General features: G+C 50.4%; 1 protein-coding gene across 1 annotated transcript in view; it reads right to left on the bottom strand.

The window, feature by feature from the left end:
- TBX4 (T-box transcription factor 4) overlaps positions 1–26,942 on the bottom strand; it is a 47,747-nt gene that overhangs the window by 12,869 nt on the left and 7,936 nt on the right. Inside the window, exons 3-6 of the mRNA XM_052804956.1 lie at positions 25,396–25,554; positions 24,333–24,427; positions 12,229–12,348; positions 10,237–10,384 (exon numbers count right to left, since the gene is read on the bottom strand). Coding sequence (XP_052660916.1) covers positions 10,237–10,384; positions 12,229–12,348; positions 24,333–24,427; positions 25,396–25,554 — 522 coding nt within the window. The remainder of the gene's footprint in view (positions 1–10,236; positions 10,385–12,228; positions 12,349–24,332; positions 24,428–25,395; positions 25,555–26,942) is intronic.

Genomic DNA, 26,942 nt, shown 5'->3' with positions numbered 1-26,942 from the left:
CATCAGTGGAAAGAGTAACTTAAAGAATTGTGTCAAAAATGAGAAATATTTTAATTGACGGGACAGAGCATGGCTGCTGCTGGTCGGTGCTGGGCAGGCAGGGCTTCAGCAGCAGCACTGAGCAGGACAGAAGGTGATGTAGGAGCTCTCAGCCTCAAAGATGATGCTAAAACAATAACTTTCTATTTTCCTGTACTTATCTTTTTCATTGCGAGGGCACAGGGAGATTAAGTCAGTGTCAGACACTGTCACACGCATTTTTAAATTGTTTTTCAGTACAAAATGTAGATAGTTTGAAATAGGTTAGCTACTAAAAAAGAAACGGTGTTTGCCTTGTCTTGCCATGGAAAATAGTTACTGGCGTATGTGTTAGAGGAGAATTTTAATGTGACAAAGGACAAGGATACAAAGTTAGTAAGGGAAATGAGCATTTCTTGACCAGCACTGAGGCACAATGGCTTAGTAACTGAGAGCCTCTCTCTGCAACTTGGTGATTTTGCCTATTTGCCTATGAAAGAAACAGCTCCGCTTACATGAAATGGCGGCACATTTAGGAGTCTAATAAATACAATTTTTCTTCTGTATTAAAAAAAAAAACCACCACGGAAAAACTCCAGCAAAAGGTCAATTAAACAGATATCCCAACTAGCCTCCTCAGATTAGATGGACAACCCCAAATTTAGGAATTGGATCTTGGCTTGACATCCCAACACGGGCCCCCATGGGGATGCCATCTCCCACACCCACCACCACACAAGCACTATCTTTGCCTGGAAAATACACATTTTCCGGAAACAAAACAGCTGCTAAAAATTAAAATACCCATGTGGGTCACGGCAACGTTCATCTTTAAGAAGAGCATCAGCGTGGATGGCACCAAAAAGCTGTAATGAGCCACCTGCACCGCGGCGGGGACCCGACGGCGGGGACCCTCCTCGGGCTGCGCTGGGCGAGACCCAAACATCTCCTCTAGTCGTTGAGAAACATTTTACATCTCTCGCCTCCCAGGGCGGTCACCGTGATGCACAGCCCGAAGCAGGCAGGGATGCCTCCTCCTGCCCCTGCACACCCCCCCTCCCCGCGTAACTGCGTTATTGCTGGCCAGAAAGGAGCCAAAGCGGATCTCGAGGCTGATGTCACTTCTACCCCCTCAACCTCGCACGTGCAGACCAGATTGCAAGAGAGACGAACTCCAAAGTCAAATGTGAGCTTACACAAACATATCTTTTTTTTTTTTAAACCCCCCCCCCCGTCTCCCTCCTTTGTGCTGATCACACAGTTGGCAGCTGGAACCTAAGCTGTAATATAGCTCAACTTCTTTATTTTTTTGGCATTCCCCAGTCAGCAACAAATGTCAAAAAAAATGGTGTCATTTGCTCCTTCCATTTAATTTTACTTAGGAAAACATACTCCTTTAGCATCTAAGCTCACACACTGCTGAGTAATGTCGGCTTCAGGGCTTGAAGACATTTGCCAGTTTGCAGGATTGGGCCCAGAGGCCAGAAGCTTAGCGGGGTAATGGTACCGCGCTGCTTGTCACAATGCAAACTTGCCTTGAAATCACTAGTAAAATGTATTTACTTTCATATGAAATTTGGGGAGTTGATTTAAGAGCGCTCCCTGTTTCGCCAAGGTATCAAATGTCATATGATGCAGTGGTTGTTATGGCAACTACCCTTTTTATATTGAATAGTAAATGGCTACGAAAAAGCCATATAATTTTATGGTTGCTCCCGGAGGATCACATAACTAATATAAAATCTCTCCTTTTAATATATTTTCTGCTTCTTTCTTCCTTCCTTCTATTCTTTCAAAGTGAAAAAGCCTTTGAGCTGAGGCTGGCCCTTGTCCCACACCAGGACACTGAGCTGGGGCGCAAAGGACCAGAACAAAAACCTGACGATTCAGTCTCCCGCGTGGAAAAAAGAGCACATTAATCAACGAGGCTCTTCCAGAATCACAGCCACTGCTGCAGTTCATCTTGATTAATATTTAGAGTATTTGATGGTATAAGCCATCCCAAACCTAACTTTTCTTTGCGAGTCAACGGTTCAGAGATGCCAGGCGGCATCAGTACAGGATTTGCCCCAGCTGGGGCTGCCCAGGATGAACGGGATGTCTCCGGGGATGGGAGATGATGGGAGCGCAGTGCCACCGCCCCGGGAGAGCTGCCCTCGCTGCATCCACCTCGGGAGCTTGCAGAGATGCATCGCCCCAAAGCAAGCAGTTAAAAATCGTAGAATCATTTAGGTTGGAAAAGACCCTTAAGATCATCGAGGTCAACCAAATAAACCACTGTATTCAGACGATCTCTGCGGCAGCTAAAACGCTAGCTCTAAAATTACCTAAACCTCAACCTATTTATTTTCAATCGAAACGATTCACCTTGCTCTGCTCCAAGCCAGGCGGCCTCGATGGCGATGGTGGGAAGGGGCTCTTCCCAGCCGGCCCCGGCCCTGAATCCGGCCGGACTGCTCCCCGCCGGGCTGCTGGAGGAGGAGCCTCCCAAACCCACACGTTTGTCCTGGCAATCCGCACAATGAGGGAAAAAAGAAAGGCTGGAAAATCCTGGGAAAAGATTCAACATGAGCTCAGACAAATTGTTCCTTACGAGAGGGCCAAAGCTGGGATTTTTTTTTTTTTTTCTTTTTTTTTGGTCGGTCCTTTTTCGCCTAATGTCAGCTGAAATTCGTCGTAGTGTTTCCTGGCCTTGTGATACAGCCTTGGTGCGGAGGAGAAGTCCCCCTCCACACGAGCTGGTGAGCATTTGATTCTGAATGGCGAGGACAGGGCCGACCCCAGGTGCGTGATCCTGGGACGGCCACCCGTGCGTGAGCCAGAGCATCCCCTGCCCCAGCCCACGCTGCTGCCCGGCCTCCTCTCACCCATGGATGCAAAAGATCTTTGGCAAGCCGTGACTTCTTCACTTGCCCTTCTCCAGGCCAGCTCCCCACCCAAGACTGGAAGACGATTTCAGGATCTGATTCTAGTTAAACTTCACTAAAATCCATGGCATTTGACTCCTATAAACCAGTAATGTAACAACAAAAAGATGTAACACAAGAGATGTAAATCTTCTTTTCAACCGAGAACTCTACCGGTTGCTTCTTACCCAGCTATTTAAAGTGCACACTTGGATCTATTCATCCCTGCGAAACGCATGCCATCCCCAGCAGCACGCAGCTCTGCTCCTTTTTTTTTTTTTTGCAGGAACAAAGGAGGCAACGTAAAACTTCACGTTGGACTTCATAATTTATTTGGGCACCACTATTTCTCAGATCAGCTGTAAGACATATTTCCTAAAATGGAGGGGGAAAAAAAAAAGGAAAATGACCTTTTCATAGATATTCTTTCAGCAGAAGACTTAGTGATGCTCCAAAAAAAAATTGACCTCAAATCTAGGGCTGGGCAAAAGGTTTTTTTCAGGCTTTTAATGGGCTGAGAAAAAAGCTAGTTTAGTAATGGGACATATGTGTATATATATATGTGAAATTCTTATATATGTCTTTTTTATATATATATGTATATATAAGAAATTGTGTATATATTTATAAAGAAACCATATATATATAAAAGAAATCTTTTTTTAATATATATGAAATTTTTAGCTGAGAATAAGGATGTGAAACTGCTCTCTTGCTACAGAGGTACTATAGCACTGCTCTAAGTGAGGACAAGCGGGTGCGGCCAGCGAGGCCGCGTCTCTTCCCACCAGGCAGGACTTTGCCTGGGAGCTGCAGCGGCCCCATCCCTTCGGCCGCAGGCAATCCAGGGCCGCGGGGAGGCTGCTGCGGAAGCGGCACATAAACCTCATACCAGCGCAGGGCGAGGGAACTGCTTGGCTGCAAGTCATAAAGCAAACAAATAAAAAAAAAAAAATTCTAAAATCTAGGGTTTCACAAGATTACTAGGACGTTAACCTAATTAAAGTGCCTGAGTGCGCCTGACGAGCAAAGACAGAAAAATGCTAAAATTGAATTAATAGAAAAATGAGAGGGAAACCCCAAGACTAGGGGAAAAATTAAGTCTTTCACTGATAACCAAATAAAACCAAGTGTGCAAGTAATAAACCTGGGGAGAAACAACAAACTCATCAGCATTAAAGAGTGAAGCCATCAGCATTAAAGAGTAAAGCCAGTAAATAGCAGATTTGGGTCAAGAAAACCAAGAATATCACTTAAAATTCTATATCACGAGTGACAGACCATCTATAATATCCTGTAGCTTTAAACCTCAGTAGGGACCATCTCAGAAACTAAAATAACCTCACACTTTAAAAGCAGATAAAAAGTCCATTATGGCAATTAAAGGCACGGTCAGCAGCCAAGGAGCGAAGTAGGTACAGGGTACGTAACATAGCGAAGCTCAGCAATACTGTGTTGGCGGGGGGGGTGTTAAATTAAATCTCTACTTTTATTTGTCACAACCTCCACATCTCATCTTCATTTATTACTTGTCTTTTTTTTTTTTTTTTTTTTTTTTTCCCCTGCAGGAATATCTTTATATGTTCTGTAAAAAAAAAAGGAAAATCATTTCCAATTGATCTGGTCCCAGCTGAAGCCTGCCAGAAATACTGATGTGATGCTATCGCCCTTTCCAAGCTGGCCTGGCTGCAAAAGCCCATGAGAAAGGCTGAGTCCTCTGGCAGAGGTTTAATTTCAGTGGAGTCATTAACAACAACAGCAACAACAAAAGCAGAAACCTCTGAAGTAATGTGCTTGCTCCTCTGTCGTTTTCCAGCGTCACTCCATGCCTACGAGCGCTGGCCTTACGTGGCTCTGCGTGTTCACAGCCTGCCTAAAATCGGGGGGGGGAGAGGGGGCCTGAGAGTAAGACAGGATTTTCTTCCAGATACATTGCATCTGGTGAGACGGGCTTCCCCCGGAGCTGCCATCCAGCTCATCGTTAACTCCTCTGGATACTGAAAACCCCATTCAAAAGGTCCTCAGGAGAAAGATCCAAGCAAAGCTGGGCTCCTACGCTGCCAGCGCATCTCTGGAGACAGCTCGAGCCACCGACCCGCAGCCCTCCCCGACGCCGTACCTAAAGCTGGCACTCCTCACGGCCAGCCCTCTCGCCCCATGCCTGAAAGGCATCCTTGTGCCCTCCCTATCTACCCCATCCCGAGTGTAAAACCAAATTAAAGCCTGCCCTAATTAACAGCCTCCGCTTCTTTGCCGCAGCCCTCGTGTTTAAGGACACTGCGTAACCCTTGCTGGGCGGTTTCTAGCCCTTGCTGCTCATCCTCACCACCCCTCGAGGTGCATTAAGTACCTTTATGTACATTATTAGGTACATTATTATGTACCATTAGCAGGAGGGCTGGCTGGGCTGGGAGGCCGTTCGCTGCGGGCGCTGTGGGGCAGGCAGCCCCCCCGTGCCCCACGCGATCCCGTGGGAGCAGGGACCCTTCCCGGCGCCCTCGCCGGCTCTGCCCGCTGCTCAAGCCCAGGGCAGCACTTGCAGGGTCTCAGGGAGCCGGGGCTGAGGGCCTGAGTGTGCCGTGGGGTTAGTACGGCTATCTGTGCCAGTGCCGTGCCCCAGGCTTTCCTGCTGTACTGCTCAGCACTGCAAGTGGGAAAGAAAAGAGAGGATTTTGGCTTCAAAGACCTGCCAGCCCCAGCAGCTTAAATAATACCCTGTCTCAGGAGACGAAGAAAAGCCCAAACAGCGAACCAACACAAAAAAGCCTGATAGCCGAAACGAGTTGCACAGGAGAACCTCGCCGTGGGACCGAGCCGAAGCCCCCCAGCAAACCCCCCCGTGTCCCGTCGGTGGCTTCGCACCCACCCTGAGCATCCTTCACCTGCTGGGGCCAGGAGCAGGAGCTGCCCGCGCTGCCCCGCAGCTCGCTGGCCATAAGGAGCATCTCATGGGCGCCCTCCACCCCACTGTTTACATACTTTAAACCTCTGAAGAAAGTGGAATTCCATTCATGAGCATTAATCACTACGGAGATACTCATCAGGACTCGCTCAATATTTCCCCATATGCCCTGAACTAACCTTCTGAAAGAAATACAAATATTATGTTATCCTCTCCGACGGAGAGGTTATTTCTGCGCATCGTCTACGGCTGCTATGAGCCAACCAATCTGTTAGCACTTGCAATGATATAACCTGGTTCGTGATGAAGGCGTCATTCTCATTTTTCACCTGGAAAACACAGCTAGGTGCTTCCCAAGGAGAATACACTGGGAACGGGTAAGGGTCGTGCCACCCTCGCGCAGTTTGCTGGCACTTAAGAGAGTATCTTTGTCTCCGCAGACAGACTATACGCAACTGCCTATTATTCACGTGGCATTAGAGCGCGAAGTATGGGCTCTGCCAGAATCACTAACCCTGTCACTCACCAGCCCCGCATAAATCAGAGGCTCTATCAGGCTGATTATCTCTGCATGTAAAGATTTGAAAATACATAAATTAAGATTTTACTCTAAGCATAGGTGGCTTACAATGCTTTCTTTAGGATCAGATAGACCTCGCCGTAGCTAAACATTACAGCGGCTGCTGATTTCTTAATCCATTCTCAACATGAGCATTTCTCAGTTGTTAAGCCTGGTGTGAAAGAAGCCTTTCATGGTTGAAAAATCCCCCAAGAGGAAAATATACAGCCCACATTTTCAGGCCGTGGTGCATGAGCTGGGTACAGGCTTACCTGCCGCAAAACCTGCCCAGGGTTTGCAGGCAGATTACAGAGCTCTGCGCTTAATATCTTCTTATTTAAAATCTGCATGTTTTTATGGGTCTGCATTGAAAAATGCCTCCCGTGCCGCTGACTGTAACTAATAATTCACGGCAATAGATAACTGGCCAGTGGAAGAAGCAGGGGTGAGGGTTTTGAGACTGAAGAGGAACGGTTGGTGGCTGGGTTTTATGGGCTGGGTGTCAGAAAGCGAGGCTTTCCAGCGCCGCCTGTAAGGCATCCCCTCCCACCAGCACAGTAAATAATCTTCAATCTAATTCCATGGATTGCAGCGAGGGCTTCAGCTCCACGGCTTATTAATTAAGCTGTTTAACTTACTTATTTTAAGCCTCTAATGTACCTACACTTCTCTTCATGAACTCCGTGGGGCTGCTTCTCCCTGATGTTAAGTATTACAGCGCACAGAGTCAGGGCATGGATTCATTTATCAACGAATTCATTGAAATAATGCAAAATTTCTGCCCGTTTGTTTTTCAGGTGAGATCCCAGGCACCCAGGAGCCAGGCTCAGAGGAACGGTGCCCCACGCCGTGACAGGTTTGCCCTTCAAACCTGCGTCTCCCCCACACCGCGCACGGTGGCTGCGGACGGGGACGGAGCCCAGCAGCCTGTCGTGCTCCAGCTGCGGCTGCGAGCCCACAAAATCCACCATGTCCTTCTTGCGGGACCCCCCCAAACACCACGCACGCTCCAGCCTGACCCCCAGGATCAGCTCTCCGCACTCAGTGTTAACCGTTAGGTGAACAGGCAGGGGAGCTGGAAGAGCTCCTTTCTTTTTTTTCCCCAAATAAGCGTCTACCAAACAATTAATCCAGAAAAGGAATAATTCGTGCAAAGATATTTCGCCGAGTGCCTCTCTCCTGCCTCCTTGCCCCTCCTGCCCCCAAGCAGCAAGCGGTTTCCGTCCGAGCCCCGCGCATCCGAGCACGGCAGGGGCTTCAGGGAATTGCTTAGACGCAGCAAAGAGCTGCCGGCAGGGCTGGGCTCTGCGGGATTTTGGGATGCCGGCAGGAGCTGGAGCCCAGGACGGTGGGACCCAGGTAAGGAGCCCGGTGCCGCGACACCTGCGGGCACCCGCAGCGGCCGAGGGTGCCAGGGAGGGTGAGCCGGCACGACTCTGGCTGGACTGCTGCCCGCACACCAAAAAAAGCACCAGCGGCAGCCTGCAGAAATCATCGCTCCGCGTGGTTTTGAGGTTTGGAGAAAGTCAAAGACAAAAGGAAATGGCAGGCAGGCTTCGCTGGAGCACAAGAAGGCAAACAAATCCTGTGGGTTTTCTGACTTGTTTTTCTTAGGGAGCTTTAAGAGAGCGTTTGCAATCGCTGGGAACAAATTCCTAGAAATGAGAAGCTGTTATTATTCATAATGTAATGCCTTCGCAGGCAGGGCTGGGAGGACTGCGCTGTGCCGGGCAGACACCTCGCAGGCACTGCCTGGCCCAGGGACGTCGGCCACCCAGGCAACAGCAGGAGAACAGTTCTCAGCATGAACCGATGGGAAAATTCACGCTCGCCTGGTACAGCGTCCAGCTCTCCTCCATGTGCCCGGCAGAAAGCGGAGTACCACGTCGCTAAAGCAGATGACTCATTTAGAAGCCTACCGAGGAACTGTCTGAGAAGGGGCTAAATCCCATTCAGCCAGGCAGGTTGTCAGCGCACTGACACTTAAAACAGGTTATTATTTCAGGCATTTTCCCAGCAGCGTGAGACAGAGCGGGCTGGGCGGTGGTACAAGGCTTGCGTGGTACGAGGGGACTGAGCGGGGCTCTTTTGGAGCGTGGCCACCGCATCGTGCTGCAGGTATTGCCCCAAAACACAAAGCAGAGTCCCCTCTGTGTCACTAGGGAAGCTTTCTGGAAGGACAAACAGGCTGTTTATTAAAAGGCAGGGGGGGGGAGAAATCTTCCCTGTTAAAATGCAGTGTTAAAATCACAGTTAAAAAATGACAAAGTCAGGAAAAGCAAATGTTTAAAGTTGCAAAACCAACACTGCACATCCTGTTTGTTTTACGGCCACATCGAACATCCTGTATGTTTTATGGTTTACGTTTTACAACGTAAACACTCATATATTAGACTACACAGTTAACCAAGAGAAAAACACGGGAGTAAAAAAATGCCACGTGCAAAGCAAGCAGGTCGGTACTGCTGCTGACACCACAACATCGGCATTTGTGGGTTTCATGTAATTTTTACCGTGCAACCCTTAACGCGGTTGTTTTCATTTCATTTCCGTGGTGCTTTCCCCCTTAAAGAAGAGTGAAGGGGCAGGATCGCCTGTGATTAATAACGTCAGCATTAAACGGTCCTGATTAGCCTTTGAAGTTCACACATGTTTCATTGGGGTCAGTAGGTTGGGGAAGAGGGTCAGTTCCCGGCGCTGCTGACGGCTTTGCGCGGGGCTGGGTTATCACCGTGTCACGCTGCCAGAGCCCGGCTCTGCCGCGGCACCGCGCGGGATCGGCACGCTTGCTTTTTGAAGTTTGAAATTGGCAGAAAATTATGAACGCAGCAAAAATTCTCACTTTTTCGCGGCGTTTTAAGCTAGGAGGGTCGCCCTGCCTCTAGAGTGAAGCCCGTAAAGCTCCGTCTGGTTTAGCTGTGTCAGGATCGCGCTCTCTGTACGGCTTTTAGGTGGCATCAGGACAATTGGCTCCACGTGAAAACCTGCTCTTTGGAAGCTTGATGCAGGATCATTTTGAGCAAGACAGCTACACCCCTTCTCCCTCTGCACCCTTCTTCAGGACCTTTGCACAGCCGCCCCTCACTCCCCAAACTGCTGCTGCTTAAAAGACTGCCAGGTTAAAAACCACATTTGACGATACAAAGTAGATTCCCTTACCTGTGGTACTAGGAGGAGCTGATGGCACTAAACTTAAAAGGATTTTGCACTCTATCTTCCCTTCTTCCAACCAGCAAGATTTGTTTATTTTTACGTGACTTTCAGCTCGGACAATGCACACCAGACAGGTCTGTATTTTTATATGCATTATCTAAGCACTGGTTTGCCTGGCAGGCTGGAAGGGCCCTTGTTCTGAGTTATTAAATGCACTGTGGTAGATAACTGTGTACTTCCCACTTCTGCATTCGCAATACACATGAATTAAGATTTTCCAAATAAAATACTTCATCTTTTATACGGCTGCCAAAGCCAGCTTGGAAAATCATGAGTTTAGGCAACCTGTTTCTGCGAGCTGTATGTACTGCGCACAGCAACAGCCGGGCTGAAAATCCCACAGCGCTGCCTGGAAAGTTCCTGGGCAGAAAATAAAAGGTCGGTGGCATCCGGCAAGACACGACTAAGCAAGTCAGAGGCTGCATTTCCAAGAGCAGGGCAAGCACGCAGGCAGCAACGGCGGCCCCCCTCCCTCAGCATTAAACACTCCCCACCCATCTGCGCTGGCAGCGCAGAATAAATGTTGCTCCTCGTTATTAAATTAACTACGACATCCCAACCAGCATCCCGGTCCAGACACAAATTCGGCATCGCGGGCCCACCTCTGCCCAAAACCCCTCGCAGAACGTCTCTCTTACATGTCCAAAGGGATCCAGGTGGTTGTTGGTGAGTTTTAGCTTCTGGAAGGACACCAGCTGCCGCATCCAGTGTGCTCCCGTGGCGGGGGAGTCGGGGTGCACGTACAGCCGCCCCGGCATGGCTGGCTCTGCCTTCCCGGCCACCATCCTGCAAACACAGCGGTTACAGATTTGCATCACCTCGGCAGCAGTCCCCAGCCCGGGCGTAGGAGAGTGGGGTTTTTTTTCGTCCTTGAATTCGACCCGGCCACCCTCCCGCCAGCCCTGGGGGGATGCGCTGGGGCAGGGGGACTCAGAGAGGCTCCTGCTGCTCTGTGGGGTTTCAGGGCTCCTCGTTTCAGCGTCGCGGGCTGGCGGAGGAACCCTGTCTCTGCTGCCGCGTGGTGTTTCCTTGGGGCAGCGTCTCTCTCTCTACATGGCAGTTGTGTTGGCGTTGGTCAAGGAGGAAATCTCGCCTGGGTTCCTGAAGAGGATGAAGCCTTCAAAGGCCGTTCTGCACAGGGAGACGGTCTCACACACTCCCCCAGGAGAAGGTACCTGTGCGCGGGAGCGGGCAGCGGCGTGGGTGCAGCCTCCGGAGCCTTGGAGGGCTCCCGCAGCCCCCGGCCTGGCGGCAGCTCCGGTGGGAAGGGGCAGCTCCCCGCTCCGGAGCTGCGTGCTGGCACACGGTGCTGCCCCTCGTACCCTTCTGCCAGGTACCCTTGCCCCCACATCACCACCACCACCAACTCTCGCAGACACAAGACCCAGGCGTGAGACATCCCTTCATGGCAACTCCCCCATTACCGTGCATTGTTGTCCTCTTATAAAACACCAATAAAAAGCAATATTACCGAAACCAACAGAGACTTTCCAGCAGCAATAAAATGAAAAGGGGAAACAGCTCTAGGGCTGGCAAAAGCTAAATTAAAAAGAGTTATCAACTATCCATCGTCTAGGGCTTAATGGTTAAAACACAAAGTGGCCACCGCACCACAGAGGCCCTCAGTCCACTCCTCTTACCCAGCGGCACTCCAGGACAAAAGCGAGCGGAAAAGGGATTTTTTAAAACTAGAGCAGCCCTAATGTGCAAGTGAATTATTACAGTTTTATAGGATGTCACCAGGCTCGTTCCCATTAAGATGACTACAAAGTTTTCCATTGCTCGTCTTTTCACTAGGCAGCAGTCAGTAGAAGGGTTTGGGAAAAGCACGGCAAATAGTCGCATCGAGGGAGGCTGCTGGGTGTATTTGGGGTAAAAATCAAAAGAGAAAACAACATGCTTCCTTCATCAGAAAGCAAAAATCATAGCTGCCTCTCGGGTAAGTAACTTTACTATCAAAGGCACAGGGAAGGGAAGACTAACAGAAGAGAAAGAAACTCCAGAAGAAGAAAAAAAATCTAGACTGGATCTGGCATTGGACTGCGATAGGGGGAATCGCTGCTCCCTTCGTCTGCCGGATCAGCGTGGCTGAACCAGGGCTTTGAGTAAACCACCCCACCTCTCGCATTATAGCTGATTGCCTAAAAGCAAAATATTACTCTAGAAGAAAGGAATTTAAAACTTTTCTCGACTCATGTAGACACCTAAGTCTTAAGGCCAAAATGGACCATTAGATCATCTAGTCCAGCCTCTGGTATAATGCAGGCTGTGGCTTTACCCTCTTACACCTGCACATGGTCTGATAACCTATGCTTGGCCTAAAGCATCTCCTCTGAAAAGACATCCAATCTTGAGCGCTTTGGAAATGAACACCCCGCCACCTCTATTAGCAGCTTGTTCCAGCAGTTAATCACCTGACCTGTTAAGAATATTTTATATTATGTTTGTCTGGTTTTAACTTCCAGCCATTGGCTCCTGTATCTGTCGCTGCTCCACAAAAGAGCGCTCTGGGATGTTGGCATCCCTCCCGTGGGAAGGTATTTATGTTAGTTTCTGAGTTTGCACAGCAAATGGTCGATCCAATTGCAATTTTCTTAAGGAAAAGAAGGCAAAGAGAAATGTTCTCTTACCATTTATTGTCACAGAATTTATACCGGTGGTCGTCAGCCGGGACAATGTCGATCAACAGGATGTACTTGGTCTTGGGATTCATTCCGGTCACTTTAACCTTGTAACTAGGAAACATCCTCCTTAGGAAAAACAAAGGGTTAACATGTTAGTGAACAACCTGGAGCAGCACTGGAACCGATGGAAACTTGGAGTAGCGCCCCAAAAGGCAGATGCACCACGTGATGAATTCACATGAGGACAAATGAGCTACAAAACATTATTGCTGCTTATACATCACCTGAATTAAACTCACCCTTTCCAGAGCATGGGCTGCACAGGGCTAGTGCAAAAATGGGGCACAAATACAGGTGAGGGTATATAGAGGGGGGTTATGGGCCAGTGCCAGGAAAAGGCATGTGTAGAGAGAGATATGGGGGAGTCAACACGTCCCTCTTTACGGGAGGCTGGGACAGGGAGCCCTCACTACCCCAGGAGGCTCCACATGGCTTATGGCAGCCTCAAAAACGCAGATTTCTTGTTGCCGTGAAAGTGCGTGAAAAGTCATGAGATGTGACTACGCTTCAGAAGAAACTAAGCACACGCAGCTTTCTCATTCACACGTTCCCAATGCCCAGAACACCAAGTCCCACCACTACTCCCGCACAATAGCTGAACCTGTGTTCCCTTCAACAGACTGAAAACTGAGGATCACTAAAGCCTGGGGGGAGACTAAGGGTTAAACCCTGCGGTGGTGCGGACAGCCACTGCTCCTCTGGCCTTTCCGAATCTCCCAAATTCACAGCAAGCCCTTTAAACCTTGTTCGAGCCAGGAGCACCGCAGAGCTCCCTGCCGAAAATGCGCCCGTCCCACTGATTTGCCATTGACTTTAGCGGACATGTAGCAACCAACACCAAACGGGGAACGCCACATAAACCAGTGTATCACTAAAGAACATTTATATATATATACACATTACGTATCTAAAGAATCTTTGCAATATTAAAGAATATTTTTTTATAAAGCTATGGCCATGAAACCAGTATATACCATCACGATCTGGTCTTGCGATCCAAAGGAGATGGCCCTGATGGGTACGGGCACTGCCATGGGCTTCCCGAGCCCTCGAGGCTGCATCAGGAGCCAGGATTTGCAGAATCAGACACCTTACATCCTCAGAGTAACTATTTTCTTGGCTCCATCTTCCCAACCTCCTCCTCATCCAGTAAAAAAAACCAAGTCAATTGAACAAACTGGCTCACCACAGCCTTCAAGCAACTAGCCAGAACAGAAAATTCCCCTTTCCACCAGCGTAAGGGGACAGAAGATGAGAATTGCTACATCCTGGAGTCATCCTAATTACCCTCATTAACAAGGGCTCAAACCCTGATGTCGTTTCTCCATCGGACGTGGCGGCCACTTTGCCCCCCGGCCCTTTATCCCTCCTTCCCCTGCACGTTGCCCCCGCGCCCGGCCGAGCTGGCCCGGGTCTGCAGCACCATTTTGTCGCTGCTTGGGGAGAAGGCAACAAAATGGGCCCTGTTCGACATCAGTTCAATTGACTCTTTTAACCGCCCTGCATAAATTCCAGATGTTTACCATGTAATTAGCCGGGACTAAAAAGGGGTGGTTTACCAATGTCCGTATTTGATTTTCATTCATAAACTCTGCACTCCTCTTAACCTTGTCCTCCTACAGGTAAGCACCTGGATAAATACAGTAGGACATTTCAATTTGCGAATACACAGCCCAATTCACACATTGAAAAAAATTGCATTAGGAATCCAATCCGAATGCCAAGATTTTTTTTTTTTTTTTAAATCAGGCCTTAGAATGACATTTAAAAATGAAACAAAAAAAGAGGAGAAACTGATTAAAAACCAGAAATGAGATGGACACGATTTGACAGTTACTTGCTTTGTACCAGGCGAACGTCCCGCATCGGGGATTTTTATAACATCTAGCTTCTGAATTTCTTTTTTTCTCAATCATTTCATTTACTGTAGTACATCCAAGCTGCTAAAGTAGCCGGACTGATATACTGTAAATGTTAAGTGCTTTTTTAATGGCATTTAAAATTAAGCTTTAGCATATGGAGTTCATATAGCATGGACATGCCTGAGTTTATAATGTTCTTTAGTATAGCCCTCTAAAATAAATACAAAGAGCCAAAGTACTACTATAATATATACAGCTGAAATTCTTTAAGGATAACAAATGGGGACTCACATCTGATTGAAGGTGTTGCTTAACTTGCAAACCGCTCGCTATCTTGCAGTGGTAGCATTGTACTCGGCAGTCGACAGACCCAGCTACAACCAAGTTTGCCAACTCTCTGCATTCTTTTCCAGGAAAACACGGGGCAGATTTCTGTAATTTGGCTGTGCACGGACATTTCATCATTATTATTAGCTGCTGCATTTTGGCCTTAAAAAAAAAATATGCAACTAATGTGCTGTCCAGGGACTTGTCAGTTTAATTTTCTTAATGAAAACATATTTCTCAACCCCTTGGCAGAGACTCATTTAGTAAATATCTCTTTGCAATATGATACAAACATGGGTTGTGCATTTCTGGTAGGAAGGCATGACAAACCAAAGAGCTGGGTCCTAGAAAATGCAGTCACAGAGTTTCAACTAAAAAAAAGGGCAAGAGAGAGCACCTAATGTCATGTCCTGGCCCTTATTAAATGTCCCATTTGAAAGAGGGGAGCAGAAAACCACGGCGGAGGCACGGGGCTGCACCAGCCCTGCCCGGGAGCGAGGCCGTGCCTACAGTGGGTCTATACAGCTCCCCGTCAGCCCTGGGAAGGGGCCAAAAACCTGCCTGCTTCCCCAGATTTACTACAGGTCAATGGACCTACTCACAGCCATGGGCTCTACGCTCAGTAGTAGCTTTGCATAACCGGCCCCTCTGCCAAATCTCCGCAGGCAGAGGCTCTCGGGCGGATGGGCGTCTCCGCAGAGGATGCTTCGCTCCGGCCAGCTTTCCCTGACAATAGCTTGCTTCATCATCTATTGCTCAGGGACCAGCAGCGGCAGAAGAATAACCCAGTGCTGCAATAAAAACTTGCCAACGTCTTGCCAAGCTCTGGGAAAGCTCAGCCTGGCTTTGGTGGGAGGTCTGAAGCAAGATCCGGGCAGATCCATATTTCACCCACCCTCCTGCCCGCTGCCACGCACGACTCCAAACCGGGTGAGAGCTTCGCTGCGCAGAAACCGGGTACAAAAACTGGGAATCTGGGGCTTCCCGGGAAGCGTGTCCAAGCAGGCGGCATCTGATCCTCAGGCAACACCTCCTGCGCCAAGGGCGGCTGCAGCTCTGCCGCGGGCGTGCAAACGGGGAAGCTCAGCGAGGTTAAGCGCTGGGCACGTCTGCAGCACGGGATAAACCAACTATTAGGTGAAGTTTAAGCCATCAGTAATCAGGAGATTAAGAGCAGCAAGTCCTGGCCTCATCGTCTTTCGTTCAGACCCAAAGCCTGGGTCGGACACGGTGTCCAGGGGCTGCAGCAAACGCCCTGAACGTGCAAACGCTGCCGACATCTCTGGGGTGGGGGTGTCCAGGACCGGACCAATTTCTTGCCTTTTATGCTTGGATTTGGTTTTTGTTTTTTTTTGAAAACCACACAAGGTTCTTCTGCAAAACACCGAGTCAGTAAGACTCCAATTTTGGACACATTCAAAACCCGCTTCTCCCTTCCTCCAGCTCAAGCCAGCGAAGAAGGGACCGTCCAGGCTCCTCAGCACCATCCTGATGGTCTCCTGTGCCCCTCAAAGCTCTCTGCGGGGTTCAGCGGCTCTGGCAGGCACGTTTCTACCTCCCTCCCTGCACTGGCAGGGGCACGGTGCTGCTGTGCGATGGCAGCAGCTCTCACCGCCCTTCAGAGGGGAAAACTTAAATCCGTTTTTACGTTCACACGAGAAAACTTAAATCGGTTTTTACGCTCACACGAGAAAACCGCCCTCAAAGAAAGCGATGACGGGGGAAAGGCTACGGTGCCTCACTCCTGTGCGAGCAGGACATCTGATATGGCATTAAAATACCTCGGTCTGGCACCTGGTCACTGGGGGGCTGAAACGCAGGGTGATGCCCTGGGGAAGGCAGAGGGGCTGAGCCCGGCTCTGGGGACCATGGCCGGCGTCAGCGGGGCTTGGCACTGCACTGCCACAGCCCCGGCTAAACCCTTCCCCGCAGCTCTGTGCAGAGGAAATGTAGCAAAAACAGTAAAAGCCAGGAAAATAAACAAGCAGCACAATTCTGTAGCCCTCCCAAGCTTCAAAGATGATGTGCGAGTGAATTATTTGTTCTGATAATGAAGCAGTCATTGCTTAGCTAAGTTTATGCTAGGCACATTTTATCTCTACATGATATTCACAAATTGTTTTAAAATGAACTGTTAGAATAAGCATCTCTTGTTTATTTATTTATTCTATTACTATCCAATCCCCTTAACCACGGAGCAGTTACTGACATGGAGCCAAAGCTTCTATTATGTTCAAACAAAGTTTAATTAATGTGTAATTGGTTGGTTGGATTTGGAAGCGAGCGATAAGAGGAAAGCTTTGCTTTCGTTTGGAGCAGCAGTTCCCAGCCTTTTGGGCTCTCCAGGCTTGGCCACTTCATGGGCATCTTGTGTTTTAATCCCCATGTGAGCAGGCCTGGTTGGTCCTGGAGAGCTGGGCGACTGCAAGGTTCCCAGGTCCAATAAACTCATATTTTTTGGAGAGGGGACAGCAATCCAGTGCGGCCAGAAAAGCCGAGAGCATCAGAGCTGATCAAAGAGCTCAAAACACTCATCCGAGCACCGACAGCCCTGCGCCACGCTGCACGCCAGGACCTGTGTGTCCCAGGGACACCGGCTCATGCCTTGGTACTGCTGGGTGGCGAGGTGGCCTCTGCAAACCCCTCGGGCCTCACCACCCTCCTGCTCACAAGGATTTGATCTGACCTTCCTTGCTTAGATGCAAACATCATTTCTGGTGCATTAGCTGGGAAGGGGTTTCTCTGACCAGCACACGGTAAGCAGGGAAGCCATGGGGAACTTAAGTGGTATTTCCATAAAAAAAACCTGCATGGGAACAGGACACCTGAGTCCTGTTGGAGCAACCCAAGTCACGTCCTCACCAAAGGCCATCGGTGCTCTCTGAAGCCCATGGAAATGTGCGGACTGGTGCTCACTGCATGTCCCCGTGGTGCGGATGGTGCTTCAGATACTAGCGAGCACTTCCTTCTGTCCTTTCGGGGGTAAACCTGTCCCCCAGCCCCTCAGCAGCTGAAGTCCTGTTTTCAAAAGGAGTTTCGATAAGACAAAGCTTTCCACAGACAGACAGCAATTTTACAATCCTTGAGTTTGGGGTCATCAAGTAAAGCGAAAACGGGATTTTCAGAAGCTCCTGTACGGTGCTGTCTGGAAAGGTGATGCTTATGGCGTATCAGGTTGTGAAAGGATCAGGAAAACAAGAAATCACTCAACATCTTGGCTAACGAGCCATATCATGGCTGAAAGACCACCTCCTCAGAAGCTGCTGGACATGCGAAGATGCCTCCAGTGACGGTTTCAAAGCACCGAGGCAGATGACATGCCTACATCCCTGAAAATGACTAATGTGGCCCCAAATTCTTCTCGAGAATTGGCCATGGCTGCTTAAGGATGCTTCTCCACATCTTCATTGTTAGGAGGGAAAGGCATGGTGTGCAGAGGCTTCAAGAACCACGTTTCCATTCTGATGACCTTTCTGCTTTTTTTCTAATTTCCCTTCTTTTGACAAGCATTTCTTCCCCTGACTTAAAGCATCTTTAAAAATAATATTCTCCGGGGCAGATTAAAACAAATTTGGGGATGTCAGCTGTTTCTTTTAGCCTTTTAAATGGCATTTCCTTTTTGATAGATTCTTGCTTTCAGAAAATACTTTAAAGAGATCAAAGACTTTTTCAACAGGGTCCCATTTTCCCAGTGTATCCTAACCCTCAGTCCCTTATTTCTCTTATCACCCACGCCACTCCGCTATGACGCTCTGTATACAAAGTAAGAGCAGTTAACTTTGAAGTGCTGGATTAGCCCATGCCAGATCCTTGCCTCAGAATAACAAACAATACAGGTTCAACAGGAGTTCTCATCAGTAGTTCATTTTTCAGCCCCAAATTCACTGTCACTAACACAAGCAACATTGAACTCTCAGTCTATGGACAGATAGGAGAGATTTATCTGGTGGCAGGACCATGACCTAGTGATGAGAAGGTCAGACAGTTAAGGGATTTTTATATTTTGGAATGGCGAGGTTGTATTTTTTTCTTCTGGCTGGCGCATCTAATTTTTAAATAAAACACCGTTTCTCACATACTTGAGAACTTGGTTAGCTGGATGGCTGCTTTCATGGTCTAGAACATTTCCTCTCTATGCCCCACGGTAACTTGAAACACGGGCAGGCTTCTTGCCATGGGATGCTTCTCCGGTCCTTTCCTTTTGCCGCAACTGAAGGTGAGTAGAAAAGGTCCCAACGTGCCGGAGGACGGGAGAGGTGGATGCCGGCAGCCTCCGGCAGCACAGCACAAAGCTACCTCAGAGAGAAGCTCTACAAGAGCGTGGCCAACGACCCGGCGCTGCAACATTTGAGGGCAGGTTGGCTCCCTCGCCAGCCCACCTCCCTCGGCGGTGCAGCCCCTCCAGCCGCATGGGCTCCGCGGGGGCTTTCGGAGGAGCCGTGGCAGCCTTGGTGTCAGCGCCAGGCCGTGCGCCGGCTCATCGGTGCAGAGCAGGAGGTGATCCACAGTCCCTGTGCCGGGGAGCCTTTGGTGCAGGGCCAGAGCCCGAGCGACGGTGGGGATCTTCCCCGGCTGCTTTGGGCTTGACCAAACCCTCCCCTGCAACCCTGGCCAGCGCTGCTGCAGCTCCAGTCTAAGGACGAGCGGGAAAGCTTTGGGAACACCCTTAATCATGAGCATCCCATGTCTTTAACAAACTAAAAGCGAGGGTGGCTGTTTGAAGAGAGAAGCGTGTTAAAAACTAAAATCCCATCCCTGCCCTACTCAGCGTGCACGAGCTCCGTCTTCCTTGCCAACGCTGTCGACATCTTTAGCAGCCCGGCCAAGAGCCATTGGAGTTTGCTCCCGCTCCTTTCTCTAAAAGCAGGAGTTTGCCCGAACAGGGTAATTCCAGGACCCCGAATTTAGGACTAAGCAGATCAAACATTCCTTAAATATCTACTTTATTTCCAAGTTTTAAATTGACGGCTCGCATTCCATCGCTGATCTCAGATATTAAGGTTTGCTTTTGGATCAAAAACCTTTAGCAGAGATTCTTGTAACTGCCTCAAAAGATTCTGGACAAATATTTCCTTTTAATTGTAACGAGAACTGGGCATCCATATGCCCTACAGAGCCATGGAAAATTTAACTTTTAAAGGATTATTCACAGAAGAAAGCTGCACCAGCTTAGCCAAAGTATTTATACTTTTTCAGACCTTGATGTCCTAAAAACTAGTTTTATTTTGGTTTACTAAAGTTGATTAGGAACAGATTTTTTTAAACTGAAATAAGCCACTTTTAAAATGAAACTTGAACATCTAAAGGGGGTTTGCGTCTTTTCCACACATGCAAGCTGCTTTATTGATTTTTTTTTCCTGTGCAATATTTTCCTACATATGCTTCTTAAAACCTGCTACCATAAAGACTGAAGCTATCTTTGTACCTGTCCACATCCTGCGCTCCGGCCAAAACTCAATTTCAGTATCTTGAGCCTCCTGTTCACATCTCTGGGGTGGTTATGCTACCATAGAGGAATTACACATTATTTTCTCTTCAGCAACTGTTCACAAAAATGTGACCAGACATCCTGTGAACTGGCATTTTTTACTGATTAGCCATAAGCTTCATCAAATTGTTTGCCCCTGGCAATATCTGGATAGAAACTGCAATGCTGCAAAGCCTGGCACCTTGGAAAAAAACTAGGGAACAGCTAGAGCTAAATAAAAACTAACAGAAGGAAAGAAATCCTGAGCCAGGGGGACTGTGTAAGCAAAGATTAAGTACCTGCAAAAATAAGGTCTGGCAGATGAGATTTCACAAAGCATTAAGAGAGACAAAGCGGGGTTTGCCACATGGTTAAAAAAAAAAAAATCACAATAGCTCAGTTAAACGATAGCACGTAAGAGCGAGGAGATTACATCGGAAAGGAGGGTTCTCTCGTTTGCTTTCTGCTTTACCCACCCCTGGTAAAGCTTCCTCACTTCGGCGTGCCCGAACTCCAGCAGGAAAGGTGTGCGCCTTGCTGGGACAGGCTGCGGCTGGGCAGAGCCAGCGCCGTGCACAGCAGGGCTGTTACCAGGAGGGAATTCCCATGGCCATCTGCACCTCCATCCTCCAGTACACCCTGTCCCCTTTATTACCATCTACAGTGATTTTATTAATTTCATTTAATAGGACCCCGCCGCTTGGAAAACGCTTTTTTTTTTTTAAATAATAAATGGGAGGATTTGTGAATAATTACAGCCTTATTTATAAACACAGGCGTGCACGGCTCGATGTGGGCGTTGGGCTCATTCACCCATCCCGGGAAGGCGATCCGGCCGCCCTGGGACCGGGGACCAGGCACCGGGCACGGGGGACCGGGGACCGGCCGCAGCCGCCGCACCGGGGCTCGGCGGTGAGAGGCTGCTCGGAGAAGCGAACCCCGGGGTTTCATAGCCAACGCTGCCTTGCCGAAAGAGCTGCCCTGCAAAAACGCCACGGCCAGCGTTTGGAGAAATCACGCGTGGCCGGTTTTCTTCTCGTTCCCGCCCCCCCTCCCCGGTTTAGGCAGCCCTTGGGTACCTCCAGCCCCAGGCAACGGCAAAGCCGGGGAGATTTTTGCGCTACGTCTATGGCAGCCTTTAAAAACAAGCAACGGCAAAATCCTCCGGAGCAGAAATCCGTAATTAGAACAAACCTCAGAGAGGAGGAACAAGAAAAGGTTCTGATTTATGGAGCCCAGCGTCCCATCCTCCGGGCGCTGCGATGGGCAGGATTTTATGTCTGAAGGAGGCGAGCGGTTTTATGCAAAGTTCAGGGAACTTTGCTAACATAAACTTTTTATCTGTTGATGATCCTTTTAATATAAAATAATCTCTTTTTTTTTTCCCTCCCACAATGAAGCAGTCGAACATTAAAAAGATAGCGAGTGCATTTTAAAGATGTTTCCACTTTATAAATCAAGCTTCCTTGGCAACAACATGATTTCTATTTCAATGCTGAGCTTGCTGTGTTCTCCTAATATCTCCTACAGATCAGTCCTAAGAGGGAGTAATAATCCCCCAAAGTAATTCTCAGCCCTAAATTCTCGATAATTTATAGTTGGCTCGTTCTGTGGAGCTCTACAAAGAATGAAACAAATGACTCCCCCTCTCCCCCCCCACTAAGTTATCAATATTTGCCTTGTTTATACAAAAAGGCTATTTTACACCATTGCCATGGAATTAACGCTTCCGCTGAGCTTTACATTTCCTCTCCATTGAGTGAACTTGTCATTAAAGTCACTTTTTTTTTGTTGTTTGAAATTTAAAAATCAGGCTTCAGTTTCTTTTCGTTTGTGCCCCTTGAGGTCAGACAGACCGACATTGAAGTGATTTCAACTAACTGCATTCAGGGGCATCTCTGTGCCTGCTGGGAGGGGGATTAGAGTCCTAATTAGTGCCTGCAATTAGCCGTTTTCCCTCTTCTCCCCCCCCCCCCCCCAATGCTAAATGCAAGTGCATACAAATCTCCATTAAGCATCCTTTTTTTTTTTTTTAATTGGGTCAAGAGGAGGTTTATTATTGCTCGTCTTTATTTAAATAGCTTGGGTAAAATAAAATCTGCATGAAGTAATAATTTTCAGTTTGTCATTCGCATTACCATTAACGGCATATTCCTGCTTTTGGGCTGCCCTGCTCCCAGCCCCGCACTCAGTATGAGCGAAGAAACTTAAACGATCACAGGATTTAAGTTGCTCGGGTTTTCTGCCGTCCTCATACTAATTATTTTGTGCTTTTTTTTTTTTAATTTTTTTTTTTTTTCCCTTTCGGTGCTGCTCGAGAGCCCGACCTGGGACAGGGAGGGAGAGAGCCGGGTCCGGGCACCGGTGGGTCCCCGGCGGCGGCCCCCGCTCAACCCCAGCCCGGTGTCCAAAGAGGACACCGATAAAAAATGTTGCCCTTTATTTCGACTCCATTTGCAGCTGGATACAGGGAAAAGAAAGGAAGTGACTATTCTGTTTCGTGTTATTCATCAGCATTTTGGCAATTTCTCTTTCTTTAATCAAAAGCTATTTATTTAAAAAAAAAATTGAAATGCTGTTAGCTTGGTGGTGCCGCGCTGATTTTCACAAATGGAGAATTCGGCTTAGATAACGTAAAAAACAAAGTTTTGTACATCTTGGGGTCAATCCCCCCGTCTCCTCAGTCCCATCCACATGCTCTTGAAAGGTGACTACGTGTGCACTGCCTGCTCCACCGGACAAAGAATGTGGGACTGAGCCCTATACATATGGATTTGTTTAAACAATCCACGTTAAGACTTACAAAGAGATAACATGCACATTTGGGATGCTTAGGGTCTAGAATTTGGTAAAGATATTACACGTCCCGCACAGACGCACTCAGATACTATAAATTAAGGGTGAAATATTTGAGGTCTTGATCCCCTAGTCTTAGCTGACTTAGGCAGCAGACCTATCAAAATGAATCCGGCTCTTCACATCAGCAGACGCTACAGAACAAGCCCTAAGATTTTATACACCAAAATGTAGGGTGATAAGGACAGAATTACCTGCACAATCACTTCATAAATAGGCCAAATAGCAAACAAATTGAAGATCCCCGGGACATACACCCCCTCTCCGGGGGGACTAATGGGAATATCTCCGTTATTAGAGTAAAGCTTCCCTACACTGGCCAGCTGCTGCACAGAGCAGCACTGCCGGGGATGGGGGAAAGGAGAGGGAAACCGCCCATCACTTCCCAAATCCAAAGCCCTGGGTTGGGGTCTGGGTCCCGCAGTGTGGGCAGCAAACAAGGGAGAAAAGACACACACACGCCCCCGAGCCCCCCGCCTGCCCCGCACCAAGGCTCAGGGACCACAGGGAAAAAAGGCTGCATAGATATTGATTGTGGGAATTTTTTTTTTTTTTTCCTGCTTTCTCCCCATTATTTGTCCTCCTCCACAGCTCTCTAGCACAGGGTAAAATCAGCGATCGCAGGGCATGGCAGAACCACACAGCTGTGTTAGAATTAAACGGATTTCCACACCTAAGTCTGGCAATTCTTCTTTTCCAGCAGCAGCCATGCGAGCCTGCTGCCGCAGAAGCCAAGGACAGATATTTCGGTGCCCACAGTGGGAGCTGGCTAGTTTTGTTGGGAACCGTCTGACTCCCAGGCTTCTGATGGGCTGAGGTTTAATTCTGATGCTGAATCTTCTGACATTAATTCTGCCATCTCCCACCTGAGCAGCCCGGGTGGGAAGGGAGCCCTGAGCAGGCGCCGGGATGGGTTCCCCAGGGTAGCGAAGCCTCCGTGAGCCGCTGGGCTCCCTCTCGCCTGGGCCTGGGTGTGCACGCTGAAGGGGCTCTGATTTGGTCAAAATTATTGTTTGTTTCCAAGGGAAGGCAGATTTTTTTTTTTTCCACACTTAACAGGATAAAAATGGTACCCATCTCTCTTTCACTTTTGAGATTAGAAGCATAGCCTAAGCCTTCGTATTGCTAAAACTTTGGTGCAAAGTATGCCACCACAGGTCTTAGCGCACTGGGCAGAAAAGGGGAGTGGGGTTTGCTCTGGGAAGAAAAAAAAAAAAAAAAAAAGTAGAGCCACAATCATGCTAACATCTTAAAAAAAAAAAAAACCAAGTAATAAAATGAAGAATTACCAAAGAGAATTGGGACTAAATGTAGCAAATGACTCCACAACTCTTTCTTGCATCCACAGTCTCGTTGCCACACTCAAACGCATGCACAGTTTATACCGAAAAAAAATGATCTTACTGAAATCTGCAACCACAATAATAATTTTTTAAAATGACACTAATTGCAGTAGCTCTGCAAAACCCAGTCTCAGCAAACAGGGACATTTCGTACGGATCAGAAGCAACACATGTTCGCGGGGAATTTTCACTAACCTGCCTGCTTTGGTTATTATCATTTCGGTGCCAGCTTCATGAAATTTCTTCCATAGCTCCTTCTCATGGAGATAGACTTTGATATTTTCTATTGTCTGGAAAAAAATAAAGACAATGAGGATAGGAAGAAATGCCTGTGAAAACCTAGGAGAGGGGCTGGGGAGGGCCGCGGGAAGGGCAGTGGGACTCGGGGGCTGCGCACCCAGGACCAGTGCCGCAGCCGAGGCGCCGGGCGAAGCCACACCAGCCTCGGTCCTGCCTGTGCGGGAGGAGGATGGAGTCCCAAAAATTCCACTGCCCTTTGCCAAAAATAAGAGAAACAAACTGAGGCCGGTTTTAATTGCAGACTTTCACATCCAGGCGGGACACTGCGGCCAGAGGGATTTTTTTTCTTTTTCTTTTTCTTTTTTTTTTCCGTAGGGGTTTCCGTGCCCCGATGGGGCAGACGGGCCCCGCTGTCGCCCTGGGGCTCCCAAAAAACCGGGGCCAGGGGCATCCGCGGGGACACCCGCATCTGCTGAGCAACGTGCGCGTCCAGGGCCGCGGTTTCTGCGCGGAGATGTTCTTTACCGCGGGATGCCGGGGACACCGCGGAGGCGCCGGCCGGGCGCGGGGAGGAGGGGACAAAGGCAGAGAAGCCGCGATGTACCGAGAGGCCGCGGACGGACCCGGCGTTTTATTTAGCGGGGAAAAAAAAAAAAAAAACCCAACCAAAACAAAGCCCCAAGGAAACCCACGGGAGGAGCGGCCGCGGCTCTGCCACACGACGGGCCCCGATGGCCGCGGCTCTGCGGGGCTTGGGCTCGCCCTTACCGGCCAGCCGTACCCGACGGCGGGGACGCGGGCGGCCTGCTTTGCACCGGGAAAAAAAAAATTAAAAGAAAAAAAAGAAAAATGCAATTTCCTCGCAATTCCCCCACCACCACCCGGGTCGTGGCCGAGGGAGATGCGCGGTGGCGGGGAGGGCTGACTCCGGCCCCGCCACCCGCGCTGCGGCCGGGCTGGCGGGGAGAGCGAGAGGGGCGAAGCCGTCGGGCAGGACGCGGGGCCGGGCGGTGCGTACCTGCTCGGGGTCGGGGAGCTGCGGGCTGCTGAGCGGCGTGCTGCTCCCCCCGGCTACGCCGAGGACGGGGGAACCGGCGGAGGAGTCCGCATGGCCGGGCGCGGGGGCTGTTGGAAACCCTTCCTCGGTTTCAGACAGGCTTTTCTCCTGGAGCATTTCCTTGCGGGGAAGAGAGGCGCACCGTTAGCTGGCAGCACCGGGGGCCACGTCCAGTCCCTGTGTCGTCGTCCCCCCCACTCCCCGCCGCCCCCTCACCCCCAGCCTCGGGCACGGCCACCTGCGGGGGTCAGGCCCTGCCGGCCCGGCCCGAGGTCCTTCCTCAGGCGGCGGCACTCGGCGAGACTGGGACGTGACACCCCCGGCCCCGGGGGAAAGCCGCTGTGCCCAGGAGAGCCGGGCCGGGCCCGCCTGCCCCCGCGGGGGAGCCGCCCACGCGTGGCTGCGCTCCCGCCTGAGGCCCGAGCAGCTCATCTCAGCTGTGGCCGCAGTCCCCCCCTCCAGCCCCGACCTTTTCTCCTCTTCCCCCCCGCTTTTTTGCCACCGTGAGGGGCCGGTACCAGTCGGGGAGGGCAGCCCGGCCCGGCCGGTCGCTCTGTCCCGTCCCGTCGGGGCTCCGGGGGCTTCGCGACGGCGCTCGGGACCGCGGCGAAACGCTGCGGCGGAGCCGGGCGGCGTAAACAGGCGGAGTGCTGGGCTCCGAGATAAAAGGGCCCCTCTTAAACTTGGACGGAGACTGGGAAAAGCCAATAAAGATAAGGCCTGACAGCTCCGCCGGGGCTGCCGCGCATCAACCCCCGACTTTTACAGCGCGGAGGGACGCGGCTGCCCGCTCCGCTCGACGGACGGACAGACGGACGGGCAGCGCCGGCGCGGAGGGGGAGCGGCCCCGGGGAGCGATACCGGCCTTCCCCACGGGGAAACGCTGACGGCACCCGGCCCCTCGGCCCCCGACGGAGCGCTCCTCTCCCCCCGGTCCCGGTCCCCGGCCCGCGGCCCCCCCCCCCCCCCCCCCCCCCGGGCAGGGATTGCCCGGCAGCCCCCGGCCGCAGCGGCTCACCCGGTGCCCCGAGCGCACCGCCGGTCCCCCGGCACCGCTCCGGGAGGGAACGGGACGGCCCCAGCCCGGTCGAGGTGCGGATGTTCCCGGTGGCCAACCCGCCCCGCGGGGCCGGGTGACCCGGGGGAAGCACAGGTGGGAGGCGACGACCCCGACCCCCCGAGGGCCCGGCTCCTTCCCCCGGCCGGGGACCCCGGTGCTCCCGGGGACGCAGCAGGGTGACAAGCCGGGGGAGCAGCGGGACAGGCTGGCGGCTGCCACCCCGGCACAGGCCGGGGGTGGCGGGGGGGGAGCCTCGGCAGGCTGCAGGGAGCTCCGCACCCGCGGACTCCCCGCTCCCTCCCATCCTTCCTTCCTTCCTTCCTTCCTTCCTTCCCTCCGCACCCCGGGAACTCACACGGCCGGCCGGGGGGGCAGGAGGCGCAGCGGGGGGCTCCGGGCTTCGCCTGGGGGCGGCTGCGGCATGAAGGGCATCCGCGGGGCAGCGCGG

Source organism: Harpia harpyja, chromosome 12 (assembly GCF_026419915.1).
Source record: "Harpia harpyja isolate bHarHar1 chromosome 12, bHarHar1 primary haplotype, whole genome shotgun sequence".
Classification (NCBI taxonomy): Eukaryota; Metazoa; Chordata; class Aves; order Accipitriformes; family Accipitridae; genus Harpia; species Harpia harpyja.
The sequence above is the reverse complement of the archived record's forward strand: the minus strand, read 5'-3'. Positions and strand labels throughout refer to the sequence as shown.